General features: G+C 45.1%; 1 protein-coding gene across 2 annotated transcripts in view; it reads right to left on the reverse strand.

Annotated features, from left to right (window-relative positions):
- The window catches only part of NCALD (neurocalcin delta), an 89798-nt gene that overhangs the window by 13344 nt on the left and 62332 nt on the right, over nt 1–14122 (reverse strand). For both annotated transcript variants that reach the window (XM_067537330.1, XM_067537331.1), the window contains exon 3: nt 3870–3975. In XM_067537330.1, the coding sequence (XP_067393431.1) occupies nt 3870–3975 (106 nt within the window). The remainder of the gene's footprint in view (nt 1–3869; nt 3976–14122) is intronic.

The following is a 14122-nucleotide window of genomic DNA, read 5'->3' on the forward strand; positions in this document are numbered from 1 at the left end:
AGCAATATGCCACAATGAGAAATGCAATTTAGTGTTGAACTGACTTCAAACAAAGTATTACAATTTGGGGAATGTCAAAAAGTTTCATTTGGACTGAAAATGTCAAGAAGAAACATTTCTACATTTCCAAATCAAAACACTTCAAGCATTTTTATAGGAGACTATAGGGAGATAGTGATTTAGCTCCTACCAAACTTCCTTCAGCTACTCTGAATCCCCTAGTCCTGAGGAACCAGATACTCCTGGGTTCTAAACCCATCTCTCACCCTAGAAGTCTGCACACTAAGGAGCACCAGTACAAAATACTGCAATAGATAGTCTTCCCATCTGAAAAACAGTGATAGTATTTACTTTAGATTAACTTTACTAGATTTTGTGGGGATTCATAGTCAATGTTTGTAAAGTGCTATAAAGATGACGAAAGCTAAGCTGTCTAAGCCCTATGTATTGTTTTAAAAGAACCTCTTAAACACCGCACCTCTCTTCATGAAATGTTGTGTACATGATTTCCCTTTTGTAAACATTTCTGCAAATTAATTGAAAGAAAAATCACAACACAGGTTTCTAAGCAACAGTTCTCCAACATCAAGTCCCTTTTAAAAGTCTGACCAATTTTAGAACTGTTTTACTTCAGTTTAATGCGGTTACTTTTCCATAGCTATGGTACTCTGTGAATTTCCTTTCTTTAAAACAAAATCAAACCCTGAAGTCCTGAAATATGAAACATAAGATAAGGTCTGCACAGAGCCTCTTGGTTAGCTGTATAATTAGCAAAGAAGAACAAAATCTTTTCTTTGGCTCCTTGCAAGATGGATGTTGTAGGACTTCCTGAAAGCCGTAGCTGTCTGATAAGCAAGCACCATACAGAGAAAGTAAACATTAATATTATATTTACAATAAGGCAATGACATGAGTTAAATAGAAAAGGCTTTAGAAGTGACACTTTTCCAATAAGTAATGGCTTTCCATTCTTTATTACTTTCCTGACTTTGTAATGATTTTTTTTAACCTCAACTGCTAACATTTTAACACAACATGCATAGGATTATTTTAGCATAAAGAGACAGCATAGACTGATGTGATAGATATGCTCAAGAGATTTCATAACGTGATTCTTCACTTTCCTTCACCTTGCACAATTATTTATACCAGTGGAAAGTGGGTGTAAAATGCTACCATCCTGATATGGTAATGATTTACACTCACTTTCTGCTAGTATAAATGACTGCACATTGCTATATGGCTGTGGAGAATCAAGTCTCTGAACTCCATTCCCTATTCTAGTTTGAGGTGAGTTTGTGCTAGCAGCACAAGAATGGATTGATTTGTATTGATGTGCACCATGCCTCCGAGTTTAGAATCTGATCTATATATTTCATTAGGGACAGATATAACCAGAGTGAGATAGAGGGACAGACAGAGTGGTGGACTAAGAGAATGAATTACTGGCCTTTAAATTATATACAGCCCTGGTTAACATCTAGCCCAAAGACAATCAAGAACCCTTCTAAACAGATGCTTATAAAAGCCTTAAATGAAATAAATTTGCCTAAATCCTCATAACAAAATCCACTGCATATTTGGTATGATTCCCAAGGCTTCTTAGAGAAGACACTCAGAATTTGCTGCACAGAATTCTCTCTAGTCCATTAGAAAACGTCCCTCCAAGTTAGCCAGGGTAATGAGAAGTCTGCTCACCTGGACTTGCTAGGTGGGGTATGCCCTCAGTTCCTCACCCTTCACAGGCTTTGATACATAATCTATGTTTAACCAGTTTTGGAATGAGGTTTGGAACCCAAGTTACTTTGAAAATGAAATTCCTGCCTGCCCTGGCCGTACAAGACAAATATATGCTACTCGGCAATTACTGATCCATATATTCAGTTATGGCTGAGGACTGCACTGAAGTTTTCGGACTAATGCCCTTTGTGCTAGATAAGGAGGCTGTGTTTTGCTGTGCTGGTTTTCCAGCATAACATAGAAGGTTTGAAGACTGTTTCTAAATTACTGCAGCTACCAGTGGCCCCAAAAAGCACACAGGGTGTCCCAGACATGTCCTTTTTCTTCTGGCCATACCCATCAGCTGACAACAGGTTAGGGGTGATAGCATATGAGCGTCATTATTAGCTCTATGCCACTGTAGGATCCCCATATGCTGGGGCAAACTGCTCTAGCTATTATGTCCCAAATCTGCCAGAAGTGCAATGCCAAGCAACGACATCATACCCCTAGATCAGGGTCATTTATGGCTAGCTTCACAAAAGTACTAGGCAATAACGATCTCTTTAGGCACATTTCCAACATTTTAGGCATCACTGACATTCTTGAAACCACTGCTCAGCTGCTGCCTAATCTTGCGGACGCCTAAGTTTTGCCTGGCAGGCACACACAAAGCTGCCGAAGTCCTGACACTACCCCATAGCTCACACCAAAGCTCTACTGAGATTCTCAAACTAAACACCCCCTAATCTTGCCTATGTGGGACCTGATCCAGTTCTTCCAGGATGCTGACTGGATTGAGCCTCATGTAAAAGACAGCTGGGGGCGAGGACGTTGGGAATTTTTCATGTGTGTCTAGGATACCCAATAGCTCAGAGCACTCACACATGATGTGGGAAACCCTCTGCCTAACTTGAACCCACAACACCCACATTCTAGAAGAGTGCCCTAACCACTAGGCTATTGGAACTCAGGAAGTTTGCTCATCTCTCCTGCTGAAGTGTTGTACAAATAATGAACTACTGATTGGGTCAGAGAGAAAACCAGCCAGTGATTGACTTTAGACTATGGGTTAGGGTGCCCCCCTGGGCTGCGGGAGTGTCAGTTTCATGTCCCTGCTCTATTATTTATACAAAGTAGAACAGCTTCAACAGGAGAGACAGAGTGAGAAATGCCCCAGAATACCCTGCAGCCTGATGGTTAGGTCCTTCTCCAAAGAATCTGAGTCTCCCACATCCCAGGTGGGTGACCTGGCTACTGGCTATAACTGAGTGGGTTTCTTTCTCTCTCTGTGTTTTCACAAGAAAGGGCTGACCTGGTTTAGGCACCTAACCCCTAGAGAGGCTTTTAGGGCCAAAAATCCCAAGCAGCGAGAGGCATCTCCCTCCAGCTCATCAGTCAGGTGCCTAGAGGCCCTAAACCCTGCCCCTTTCTTCTGCATTTCACTCCAGGGTAGTTTAGGCAGCTCCCTGCTCAGCTTTCTGGCTTCAAAAGATCCCTCTGTCATGTGTTAAACTTTCCCCATGCACTGTATGGGGCGCCGGGGCACCTAATCTGGAGTGAGGGTTCCACCAATTAGCCTAGGAGTTAGGTTTTGCAGCGCCCAAGTCCCTTTGTGGATCTAGCCCTTAGTGTTTTCATCTTCAAGGAATTTTATAAATATTAACTAATAAACCTTCCTCAAACCTCTGTGAGTTAGGTCAGTGGAGAAACTGCGGCAGAGAGGTGAAACGACCAAGTTCTGCTTTCAGTTGCACTGGTAGAACCCAGGGAATCTTTGCTCTGAAGTCAGCAGAGCTGATAGCACATAATCAGGCAGAGGTGTGGGAACAATTTATACAGTGCGGGTGCTGACAGCCATTGAACTGTAAGGCCTGTATATAATGGAATCCACTTCAAGCTAGGTGCAGCAGCAACCCCAGCATCCCTAGTTCCAGCACCTATGTAATCAGGTCCTAAGTGACTTCCCCAAGGCAATAGAAGGAGTCACAGCTTTAAAAATCCTTAGGGGAGAGATTGAGCCTAGTGACTGTCTTGACATCAAAGTGATAGCTCTCTATTTACTCACTCAGCCTAGCTCTTTGATGGAGAGTGATCTGTCAATAACTGCAGAGTAGAGAGTGTTAAAGGGAAATGCGGACGATTCCTACCATCTCGATTGGTGTCCATCTGACGGAAGATTTTCTCAGTTCTTTTCTCTGGTGTTGACTCATCTTCTGGCATCTTCATTACCGAAGACACCATCTTATAGATTGCCTAAGTGATGCGACAGAAGCAAAGTGTTGATAATAGATATCTGATCTGTATAGGATGTGGTAATTATTAGATGCTGAAAATAACAAACATAGCATCACATAAACACCTCAGCCTGGATTCACATTACAGATTCCTAATGGGAATGATCGTGCACAGATCTACATACATTTGCTTTTCTACACTGGAGATTTTCTGATACATTTTGTTTCCTTGGCTAGTTGCTGTTGAATATAGTTCTGGCTTTGGACTGAGGGTGTATTTTTCCCCATTACAATATACTTCAGAACAACTTATCATACTTATAGCACATTAGAGATTTAGCAACATTTCTAAAAATCATCAAAACACATTAGATCAGTAAACTAATGAACGGATGGCTACAGATATAACATGATGCACACTGGACCACTTAGGCAACCCTTTAATCTTTTTGCAGCTCCCTTCCTCACCCTCCCACACCATTCCCATTCCCCATTAGTTACTTTGGCTATGTCTACACTGCCGCAGGAAGTCAACTTTGTTTAATTTGACTTTCAGCAGCTGATTTTTAGAAATCGCAGCAGCATGTACACACTACGCTGTTTGAACTGGCCTCTTGCGTTTACACTGACCAGCCTTAATTCAAATTGCAAAGCAGTTCAATATGGGTAGCTATCCCACAGTGCAACTAGCCATGGTGGCTGTTGGGACAAGTGTCATTGTCCCAGCATGCAATGCTGCTCCCCCACCCTTCTTCCCCCCCAAACAAACAGGAAAAGTATTTTTGCACTGTTTTTTTACTCCCTGCGATCGCCATTGCTGCAGAGACATGGAGCCAGCTCAACTCTGCACTATAATTGTGAGCGTGACAAATACATCGCGGCTTATCATTGATTATTTTAGAAATAGAGCAAGAAGCCGAAGCACAGACAACACCGATGCCACCGAGGCTGCCCTGCTACAAGCCATTGAGCAGAACAATTCCCGATTGCTGCAGGCTGTAACGAATCATCTGCATTCTGTGGAGCGCCGGTTCTGGTGCAGGGAAACAAGCACAGACTGCAGCTGTGGGATGATGATCAGTGGCTGCAAAACTTTCGTATGCAGAAGGCAACTTTCCTCGAACTATGCTCGGGGCTGGCCCCGTCCCCGAAGCCCGTGAATACTTGCTTGAGACAAGCTGTGACAATGGAGAAGAGAGTCGCCATTGCTCTGTGGAAGCTGGAAACCCCCGACTGTTACCACTCTGTTGGGAATCAACTCAGAGTTGGTAAACCTACAGTGGGCACCGCCATGATTCAAGTATGCAGTGCCATAAATAGACTTCTGCTACGAAGGATAGTGACTTTGGGAAATGTGCAGGTCATAGTGGAGGGGTTTGGCATGATGGGGTTCCCAAACTGCAGGGGGGCCATTGATGGGATGCAAATCCCTATCTTAGCGCCTGCCCACCTACCAACCGAGTACATAAACCGCAAGGGGTACTCTTCCATGGTCCTGCAGGGCTTTGTGGATCACAGGGGTTGTTTCACAGACATCTGTGTGGGATGGTCTGGGAAGATGCATGACGTGCGTGTATTTCATAACTCAGGGCTGTTCTCTAACATGCAGGCAGGCACCTTCTTCCCTGACCAAAAAATTCACATCAGGGGTGTGGAAATGCCAATAGTGATCCTGGGGGATCCTGCTTACCCCTTGCTCCCTTGGCTAATGAAGCCATACACCGGTCACCTTGACAGTGACAAGGAGTGTTTTAATAAGAGGTTAAGCAGTTGCAGAATGGTTGTAGAATGTGCCTTTGGGCGTTTAAAGGGTAGATGGAGGAGTCTCCTCACTAGGCTGGACATGACTGAGAAATACCTCCCTTCTGTGATATCTGCGTGCTGTGTTCTTCATAATGTGTGTGAAGTGACGAGTGAGAGGTTCCCCCAGGGTTGGTCTGCGGAGGCAGAAAGACTGGCTGCCAATTATGACCAGCCAGATGCCAGCACTACACTGAGAGCTAACCGCGGAGCGCTTTGCATTACAGAAGCTTTGAAAACCAGGTTCTGCAATGAGATGCAGGACTGATTTCTGTTCCTGTATGTTGTTTGCCTTTGCTGAAACCCCACCCCTCATCGATATCTCTGCCCGATAAATCACTCCTGAACAAGATATGATTTAATAAAGAAACGTGTTGAAATGATGCAAAACTTTATTTCTTAACATTCAAGTCATGGGGGAAGGAGGGGAAATGTTCATTCACTTTCTCAAGGGGTAGGGCGGTAGCTTGCTGGCCAGCTGTCAGCATGGCTGCCACTGCTTTCTGCTGGCCTCCACTGGGGTGGAGACAAGCACGTACTGCAGCCTGGACAATCTCCTCCGAGACCTCTTGGGGGCGGGAGAGGAGGAGGATGGCAAAGCCCTCGGTTGAGGAGCATTATGGAAGGGCTGCAGCAGGACTCTGTCCTGCCTCCGCTCCTCCTGAAGCTCCACAAGCTACTGGAGCATGTCTGCCTGGTCCCGCATGATTCACAGCATCTCCTGCGTGGTACTGCCATCATGTTCCATCATTTCTCGGCAACTCTCCCTGTCCCTGTCCATATTCTGGGACAAGATCAGTCTCCATGATCTTTGCTCTGTCTCTGTGGCAGCTGAGGCGTTCATGAGCTCGCCAAACATGTCATCTCTGCTTTTTTCCCCCTGAGACAGTCTGATCTGAGACAGTCTTTCCACAGCACTTCTTGAGGGTCGATCCAGTGCCGAGGTGTCTACAGAATGAAAGAAAAATAACAAAGTAGCCACTGTTAGCATAGTGAAGAAAATGATACAACTGTAACAATGTAGAAAATGAACCCTTGATACAATGTAGAAAATGATCGCCATGCAGTGCACAGGGCAACCACAGTATAGTCATCGAAACGCCTGAAATCCACTTCGAGCCCCCCCCCCCCCCCCCCCCCCCCCCCCCGCGCAACCAATGTAAAGCGAGAGAAATGCAAATAAGAAAAAAAACTCACCAGATGTGCCTTCCCCAGGATCATTAGTGCTGTCCTATGTGCTGCTGGACTGCTCAGGGTTCAAGAATAAGTCCTGATTTTCAGGGAGAACGGACAGCATGCTCTCATGCACCCTGCTCTCCTCAGCCTCCTCCTCATCCACGGAGTCCTCATCATTGTCCATGGACTGTGACCTACCGGAGGTATCGATGCTGCGGGGAGGCACCGTGGTGGGATCGCCACCGAGAATTGCATGCACCTCATCATGGAAGCAGCATGTTTTGTTCGGGGAGCCAGAATGGCTGTTATCTTCCCTGGCTTTCTGATATGACTGGTGCAGCTCCTTGATCTTAACACGGCACTGCTGAGCATCCCTCTTGTGTCCCTTCTCCAGCATGCCCTGGGATATCTTCCCATAAATGTCCAAATTCCTTTTGTTGGCTCTGAGTTGAGCCAGAACGGACTCCACGCCCCACAGCCCCATGAGATCTAAGACCTCTGGTCAACTCCATGCTGGAGCGCGTTTGGGCTTTGCAGTAACCATGCGGAGAACAGTGGCAAAGCTCTCTCCATGCTGGCAGCACAGGAAATGAAAATTCAAATCTTCCCGGGGCTTGAGGGGAGGGGACTTTTCCTGCTAGCGTGACCACTGAGCACCACAGCGCGACTGTCCAGAGCGGTCAAAAGAGGGCATTGTGGGATACATTCTGGAGGCCAATTAATTCGACTTAAGAAACATTGTGTCTACACTGACACTAAATCAATTTAAGAAATTCGATTTATGCGCTGTGCCACTTGCAGAGGTGGTCTTATTAAGTCAATTTTCCAGGCACCTTAATTCGAATTAACAGTGGTGCCAGTGTAGACGTGGGTGTAAGTAAGTCGACTTAAGTGACTTTAAGTCTACCTAAGTTGCCAGTGTAGACCAGGCCTTTGTCCCAATTCTGTTTCCTTTCCTCAATCTTTTGTCAGTTATTTTATCTGTTTATATCGTATCCTTTTCAGGGCAGGAGGACTCAACTTATTGCATGCCTGTGAAGTGCCTAGCACATTATAAATCAGATATTTTCCCCCACCAAGTTTTACATGTGAATATACTGATTTAGATAAAATAACCTCCTTTGGGTCATGCCACAGAGAAGCGAAGCCCTGGTGCCACACCAAAACTATATCTGTTTTCAACGTATTTTATGTATTATGTTACTCTGTCATTCCTCCTAGTAAGAGAGAGAGATTTAAGAATTTGAATCTAATGACAAAAAGAGTCATATTTCCTAAACTGGCTCCCTGAATTGTGCCTACAAAATGTGGGCATACTGATTGTGCATGCAAACCCTGCATTTGCACATGCAAACTGGTATTTTTGTGTGCAAAGCAGGTAATTGTGCACCTAAGTCCCTATTTCCACATGCACAAATACATGTTTTCCAGGTACCACGGGAGTGCATGCAAAATTTGTGACAGCCATTTTATAAATTTGGCCCCAGGCATCACCACTTTGGTTATTTCCTCTCCCCCATCTGGGAGTTTTTCATCCTGAGTGTAGGCCCAAGCTCACTTAATTTTATTCCACTTTCTAGCTTGCCATCTGTCCCTTCATGACCTTGAGGATCTAACCATCAAGTCAAGGGGGATTCACGGAACTGCTTCTGGAGCACAGCAACATAGCTTCATCACCTGGAGGATCCTGTTAAGCAATATGAGACACTTCCTTCCCAGTATTCACAAATACTTCTCTTTTGCCCGTTTAATTAAATATTAATCTGTTTGATGAATGCAATCAAACATCTGTCCCCTAGATTACATCACTAATATTATGGCAACAGACTGCACTGTGTGACCGCTAATAATTCCATGACTCAAGTTATAAAAATGACGGGAGTATCAGAAAAGGACTGTTCAATATTAACATTTGACCACTGAATGGGAAAAGTGATCAGCACCTGAGTCATTATCATCATGTATTATTAAAGTGCCCAACAGCCTGAATCAGGTTTGGAGTACCACAGTGCTGGGCAATGTCTAAACACAGAAAAAGACACAGTGCCTATCCCAGAGAGGTTACAATCTAACAGCCACAAGAACCGATGAAGGGATGAGAACAGGGGGATAACACACAAATGGAACATGGTGTCGTCAGGAATGGGGGCGTGAGGAGGAAAAGGAAAGAAGGCAAAGAAGGACAGTCACAGCTTACCTAGTTCTGGTCAGCGGGCAAGGTTTGCAGAGCTCACAGCAGCTCTGAGTCTTAGAAATCTGTCATTCATTAAATGGCTAAACTTTTATTTAGAGGTGAGGTCAGTCCATCCCAGCATGCTAGAGCACCATGTAGCATAAAGTAGACATTAGCTGGGATCACAACCACAGTTATGCTCATCAAAGTAACCATAGTAAGAAAATGAAGATTTTTAGAACAAAGTTGTTTAAAGATGTCCTCATCCTACAGGATCCTTTTAACTGCAGAGTGTTAAGATATTCTAGGAGCACCAGAGCATGATGGAAATAATATAGTTAATGTTCTTTTTGTGCTGAAAATGGTTACTCTGGTCAAATCCTTATGGCCTTACTCATTTGTTCAATGGGAAGCTTTCCTATGTAAAGGTCAAGTGGAAACAGATTAAGAAGCTCAGGATTTGCCCCTGTATTAATGGCATGTAACTATACTGGGCTTTTAAATGAGGAAGCTCTCAAAGGAAGCAGTTTTCTGTAATAACGTGAACATTTTAGGATAGTCTCTAACCCAGGGCCAAATGCTGCTCAAACCTCTACATGGGCACACAGCAGAGGTACAAGGAGCCTTCTCCAACCCCTTTGCCCTCTGTATGGGTCAGAGCCTACCAGGCGTCCATGGGCTCACGACACGGTATATTTAGCACCATCACTGGTACTAATCACTGCTGATGGCTGACTATACACAAAGGGGAGCACAGAAACTTTGTGCCATTGCAACCTCCGTCAGCGCAGACTGTCCCTCACAGGCCCCCGGTGCTTGTTATGGCAGCTAAAGTTTGTGTAAGCATGGAGTGAAGAAAATCATATTGGGGACCAAACTGAGTCCTGAGAGAAGCAGGTGCAGCTCTCTGTGAGATCAATGGGACATAGGCCAGGTATGTATTTTATAGCCTCATAGATTTTAAAAGCCAGAAGGTCCCATCACGATCATCTAGTCTGATCTCCTACATAACACAGCCCTTAGACCTTCACCCAGTAATCCCTGTATCAGGATGTGGGGCTGGTGTGCGAGGGGAGTGGAGGGGGAGGCACACCAGCTTTTTCTTACTCTGCTGTTGGCTGATTTTCCTGCCGAACTCTCTCCCTCATCTTTCCACATTTGCGTACACATTGCCGGGTGACACATGGGTGCACATTTCACTGCTTTGACACTTACCCACCTGTTTCTGACCAACTGACGCCCAGCATGCAACTGAGGCCACCGTTTGCTTCATTGCTGAATTTGACACAAAGCAACGTTCCTGGGGGCTGCACCTGCTTCCTGCATTTGACTAAGAGCCAGTGGTGGAGGTAGTGATGATAGCATGAATTTCTAGGGAATGTTTTTAACTGGTCTAAAATCAAAGCGAAAGCTATTCTTTCTATCTGCTGTTAGTGCAGCTTTAGTGCAGGGGGTCTAATGAAGAGAACAAGGGCAAGATCCACTCCCCACTGACGTCCCATTGGAAGTGTTGCTACATCTTTAAAGGGGGTCACATCAAACCCAGTTTCTCCCCGGCTTACAGATCAGTTAGCTCCGTAAGAGAGATGGCCAATCCCACGTCTTTTGTTTTTGTATTCAAGTTGGAAGTGCTACCCTAGTCCTTTGGGTAGGTATAGAGAAGGTGCCCTAATGGTTCCACAGGGTACATTGTGCTAAAGTTTTGCACTTACACCAAGGTTTAAATCTCTTCACTTAAACCCTTAATTTTAAACAGATCCTCAGCAAACTTGTACTAACTTGACAAACTCGAACTCTTTCGCTAGATTTCAGCTGTGGCTTGGCTGGAGTTGTATGTACTGTGGGTGGACTGGACACACACTGGAAGCGAAAAGGCGTTTGTTATGGAGGTGAGGAGTCTGAGAGAGCATTTGGCATTATAACATTTGTCTAGTCAAGCACTGTGATCCCGGTGGGAAGCTGGGATGGAAGGAACTTTTCCACAAAGCTTTGTGGCTGGCTCCATGCCTGCAACTGCACCCACGAGGCTTCGGCAGCCCAGAAACTTGCTGCGATCCTGCTGCAGGGTGGGGAATAGTTACCCCATCCATCAGCCCAGCCCCCAGCCCCAGCCCAGCCATGACATGCTGCCAACCTGCCATGCAGGGCTGGTGCGCCCCAGATGGGGTCCTCCAGATCATGCCACCACCTTAGAGGAAATTCAATCCAAAATTTCTTTGGGGGAACAAATGTTATGGGGATGTCAGTGACTGACAGAAGTTGTGACACTCAAGATTATGCCTCCAACTCCATCTTTAAAGCAAAAAAAAAAAAAAAAGAAGAAGAAGAAGCACTGCATCTTCTTAGTCTGAGACCACTAAAGGAATTCTCACTTACAAAGTTTATAGATTAAAACACGGCATTTTCAAAATATTCTTTAGAAACATCCGTCTGGTTTAATAACTCTATAGCTGTGGCGACTTCCAGAGTCTCTCAAAACAGGGCTTCATTGAGTCTCATGGAGGCGCTTTGTACAGGGGTGAATTTCCCCCTGTGTGAATCACTTGCTGTGTGCTCCAAGCAGCATGCGATAAATAGGGTTCAAAATGAGAAAATAGCTTTGCCAGCCAACCCAGTCGCCTGATGGGAATATGGAGTTTGACAGGCTGAACTGCACCACTAGCAGTGTTCACCACTTGGTGGATGGCCGCACAAAGGCTCCTTATGGCATGGGAGCCCCACACTGCCCCCAGGACAGGGCTGAACAGGAGTATCATGGGATTTCTGTGTCTAGTGGGAACCAAGGTGTAAGGGCACGCAAGAATATTGTAATGCGGATTCAGTTTAGCATGACAAGGCAAGACCCTAAAATCTATAACAGGCTTCATAAGTACTAACAGGCCCTTTATGGACCAGGCTTGAAAATATCCTTTACAGGCTAAGAGGAACTACCTTCCCTGGGTCTGGAGGGGCCCCGGCTGGTATCAGTAGCAGATGTCTGACCACAAGGTGTGCCTTGGAGATCAGCTTCTGCTAAATGCCTAACCATACAGCCAGGTTTAGACTAATTGTAGGGCAGCTTCTGCTAAATAAGCTAACCACATAAACCAGTTACAGGTCAGCTTCTGCTATGGGGTATTAATGTCAGCTTGTTGGGATGGTCCTTAGCCAGCTACCAATAGATTAATAGTAACCAAATGTCAAGGCCCAATCCCTAAATGGATTAAGATATACGTCATTTATTGCTGGGTAAAGCTCACTGTAGGGCTTAGAGGACAAGGGGTATATCAGGGCCCCGCCAGGCACCGCCCTGTTGAGACTCTCCGTGGATCCGTTGAGGTGCTAGCGGATGCCTCGGGTGGGCCAGTTCCCTGGTTGCAACTTGCTTCATAGGGCAGAGTATGGGTCTCCTCACCCTCGTGCTGGTAAGCGCCTAGATCCCTGATTTGTACTCCTAGCAGCCTGGATGTTGTAATAATAGCCTAAGATTTGTAACCCTCATAACTTGGGTGCTGCTTAAATAAACTGCTTGTTTGGGCACGTCCTGACCGCCTGTCTCTTCACCACTGAGATCTAAAAATAAGAACCTTTCGCCTTGGCGGAACACACAAGGTCAGAGAGTCCATGGTGGCTCTGAATAGGCTGAAACACATGGAATCACAGGCTTGTGGCAGGGCCATGAGATCAACGCTTATAGATCCAGCAGCCAGGAGCCTCCTCATTGGGGTGGTATATCAAGGAAGTGGCTTCTACTGCAGCACCAAGGCTGGAGTAGCAGCAGTGCTGGGGCTGCAGTATCGATTTTATTCTCCCTCCAATCCTGCATAGCTCCGCACAGAGCCTGCTAAATTAGGCATTTGCAAGGCTGGGGAGAGGAAAATGTCATCCCAAGATAACTGGCAACTGGCCACAGATGCTATTTACTTAGGAATTTATCATAACCAGACATACACTGTAGCTAAAATTATACCCCTCTCTTTCCCTGCTGGGTGTCACTTCAGTTTCAGCTCTGCTGCTGCTATTGGTAAATGCCTTCTTACAGAGCTTGTGCAAGAGCATGCATATGAGCGCCCTATCTCTCCACCCCAAGCACTGCACAAGACTGATGTCAAACAATACCACCACTGAGCACTTTTCACCAGTAGTTCTCAAAGCACGTCACACTCCAGGCCACATGGCTATTTCTACTCCCGCTAACTCGATGAGAGCTAGTGCGAGTATGTGTACACAGGCAGGGGAATCACACCCCAACATTATAGTGCAGACCCAGCCTAAAAGGCAGGTGTTGCAGCACGTAAGTCCCTCTGTGGATTTGCGCCAAAGGGATCTATCATGCACAAAGTCACCAGACTGAAAAAAAAGAGAAACTAAAGGGTTTGCCTCTACTTGATTTCACTTATAATCTATCCTGGGGCTCCTCGTAACAACAGTAGGGGAGGAAATTTCCAACGAAATGATTTTCAAATTGACGGTGTCCTTTTAAGGATTAATTTGATGCATTGTCACATGTAGAAAATCAGCCTAGAATATAATAAATCCTACTATATCAATATGCAAATGTATCACGGATAAGAGACTAGTAATAGGTTTCTGAAGGATATATCAATGATGCAAGCATAGCTCTTTTTTTCTTCCCACAAACAGAACGATCCTGATGACGTATATCCCATTTGATACAGTATCCTCTAGTCCCACATTAAAAAAAAACAAAACCCACAACTTTGCTGAATTACAGTTCAGAGTGTTAAAGTACATTTCTTATCAGCTCAACCACTAAAAATAAATCTCCAGTAAAACAACAAAACATCCACATCAATCTCAGTTTCACATACCGTTACCACTCAACACACTCACAGAGCCCTCCCCATCAAGTCTCAGCCCTCTGAAATATACAGATGAGAAGTGCTATATAAGTATTATTATTATTAAAGATGAGGCATGAAGCAAACTAGGGAAATGTAACTAGATTTAAATTACTATAAGGTGGGTGCACAACTGGCAGAAAGACCATACTCAAAATGTAGTTATCGATGGTTTG

The sequence above is a fragment of the Emydura macquarii genome, unplaced genomic scaffold (assembly GCF_026122565.2).
Source record: "Emydura macquarii macquarii isolate MOO-44397 ecotype Brisbane River unplaced genomic scaffold, CSIRO-AGI_Emac_v2 contig_383, whole genome shotgun sequence".
Classification (NCBI taxonomy): domain Eukaryota; kingdom Metazoa; phylum Chordata; order Testudines; family Chelidae; genus Emydura; species Emydura macquarii.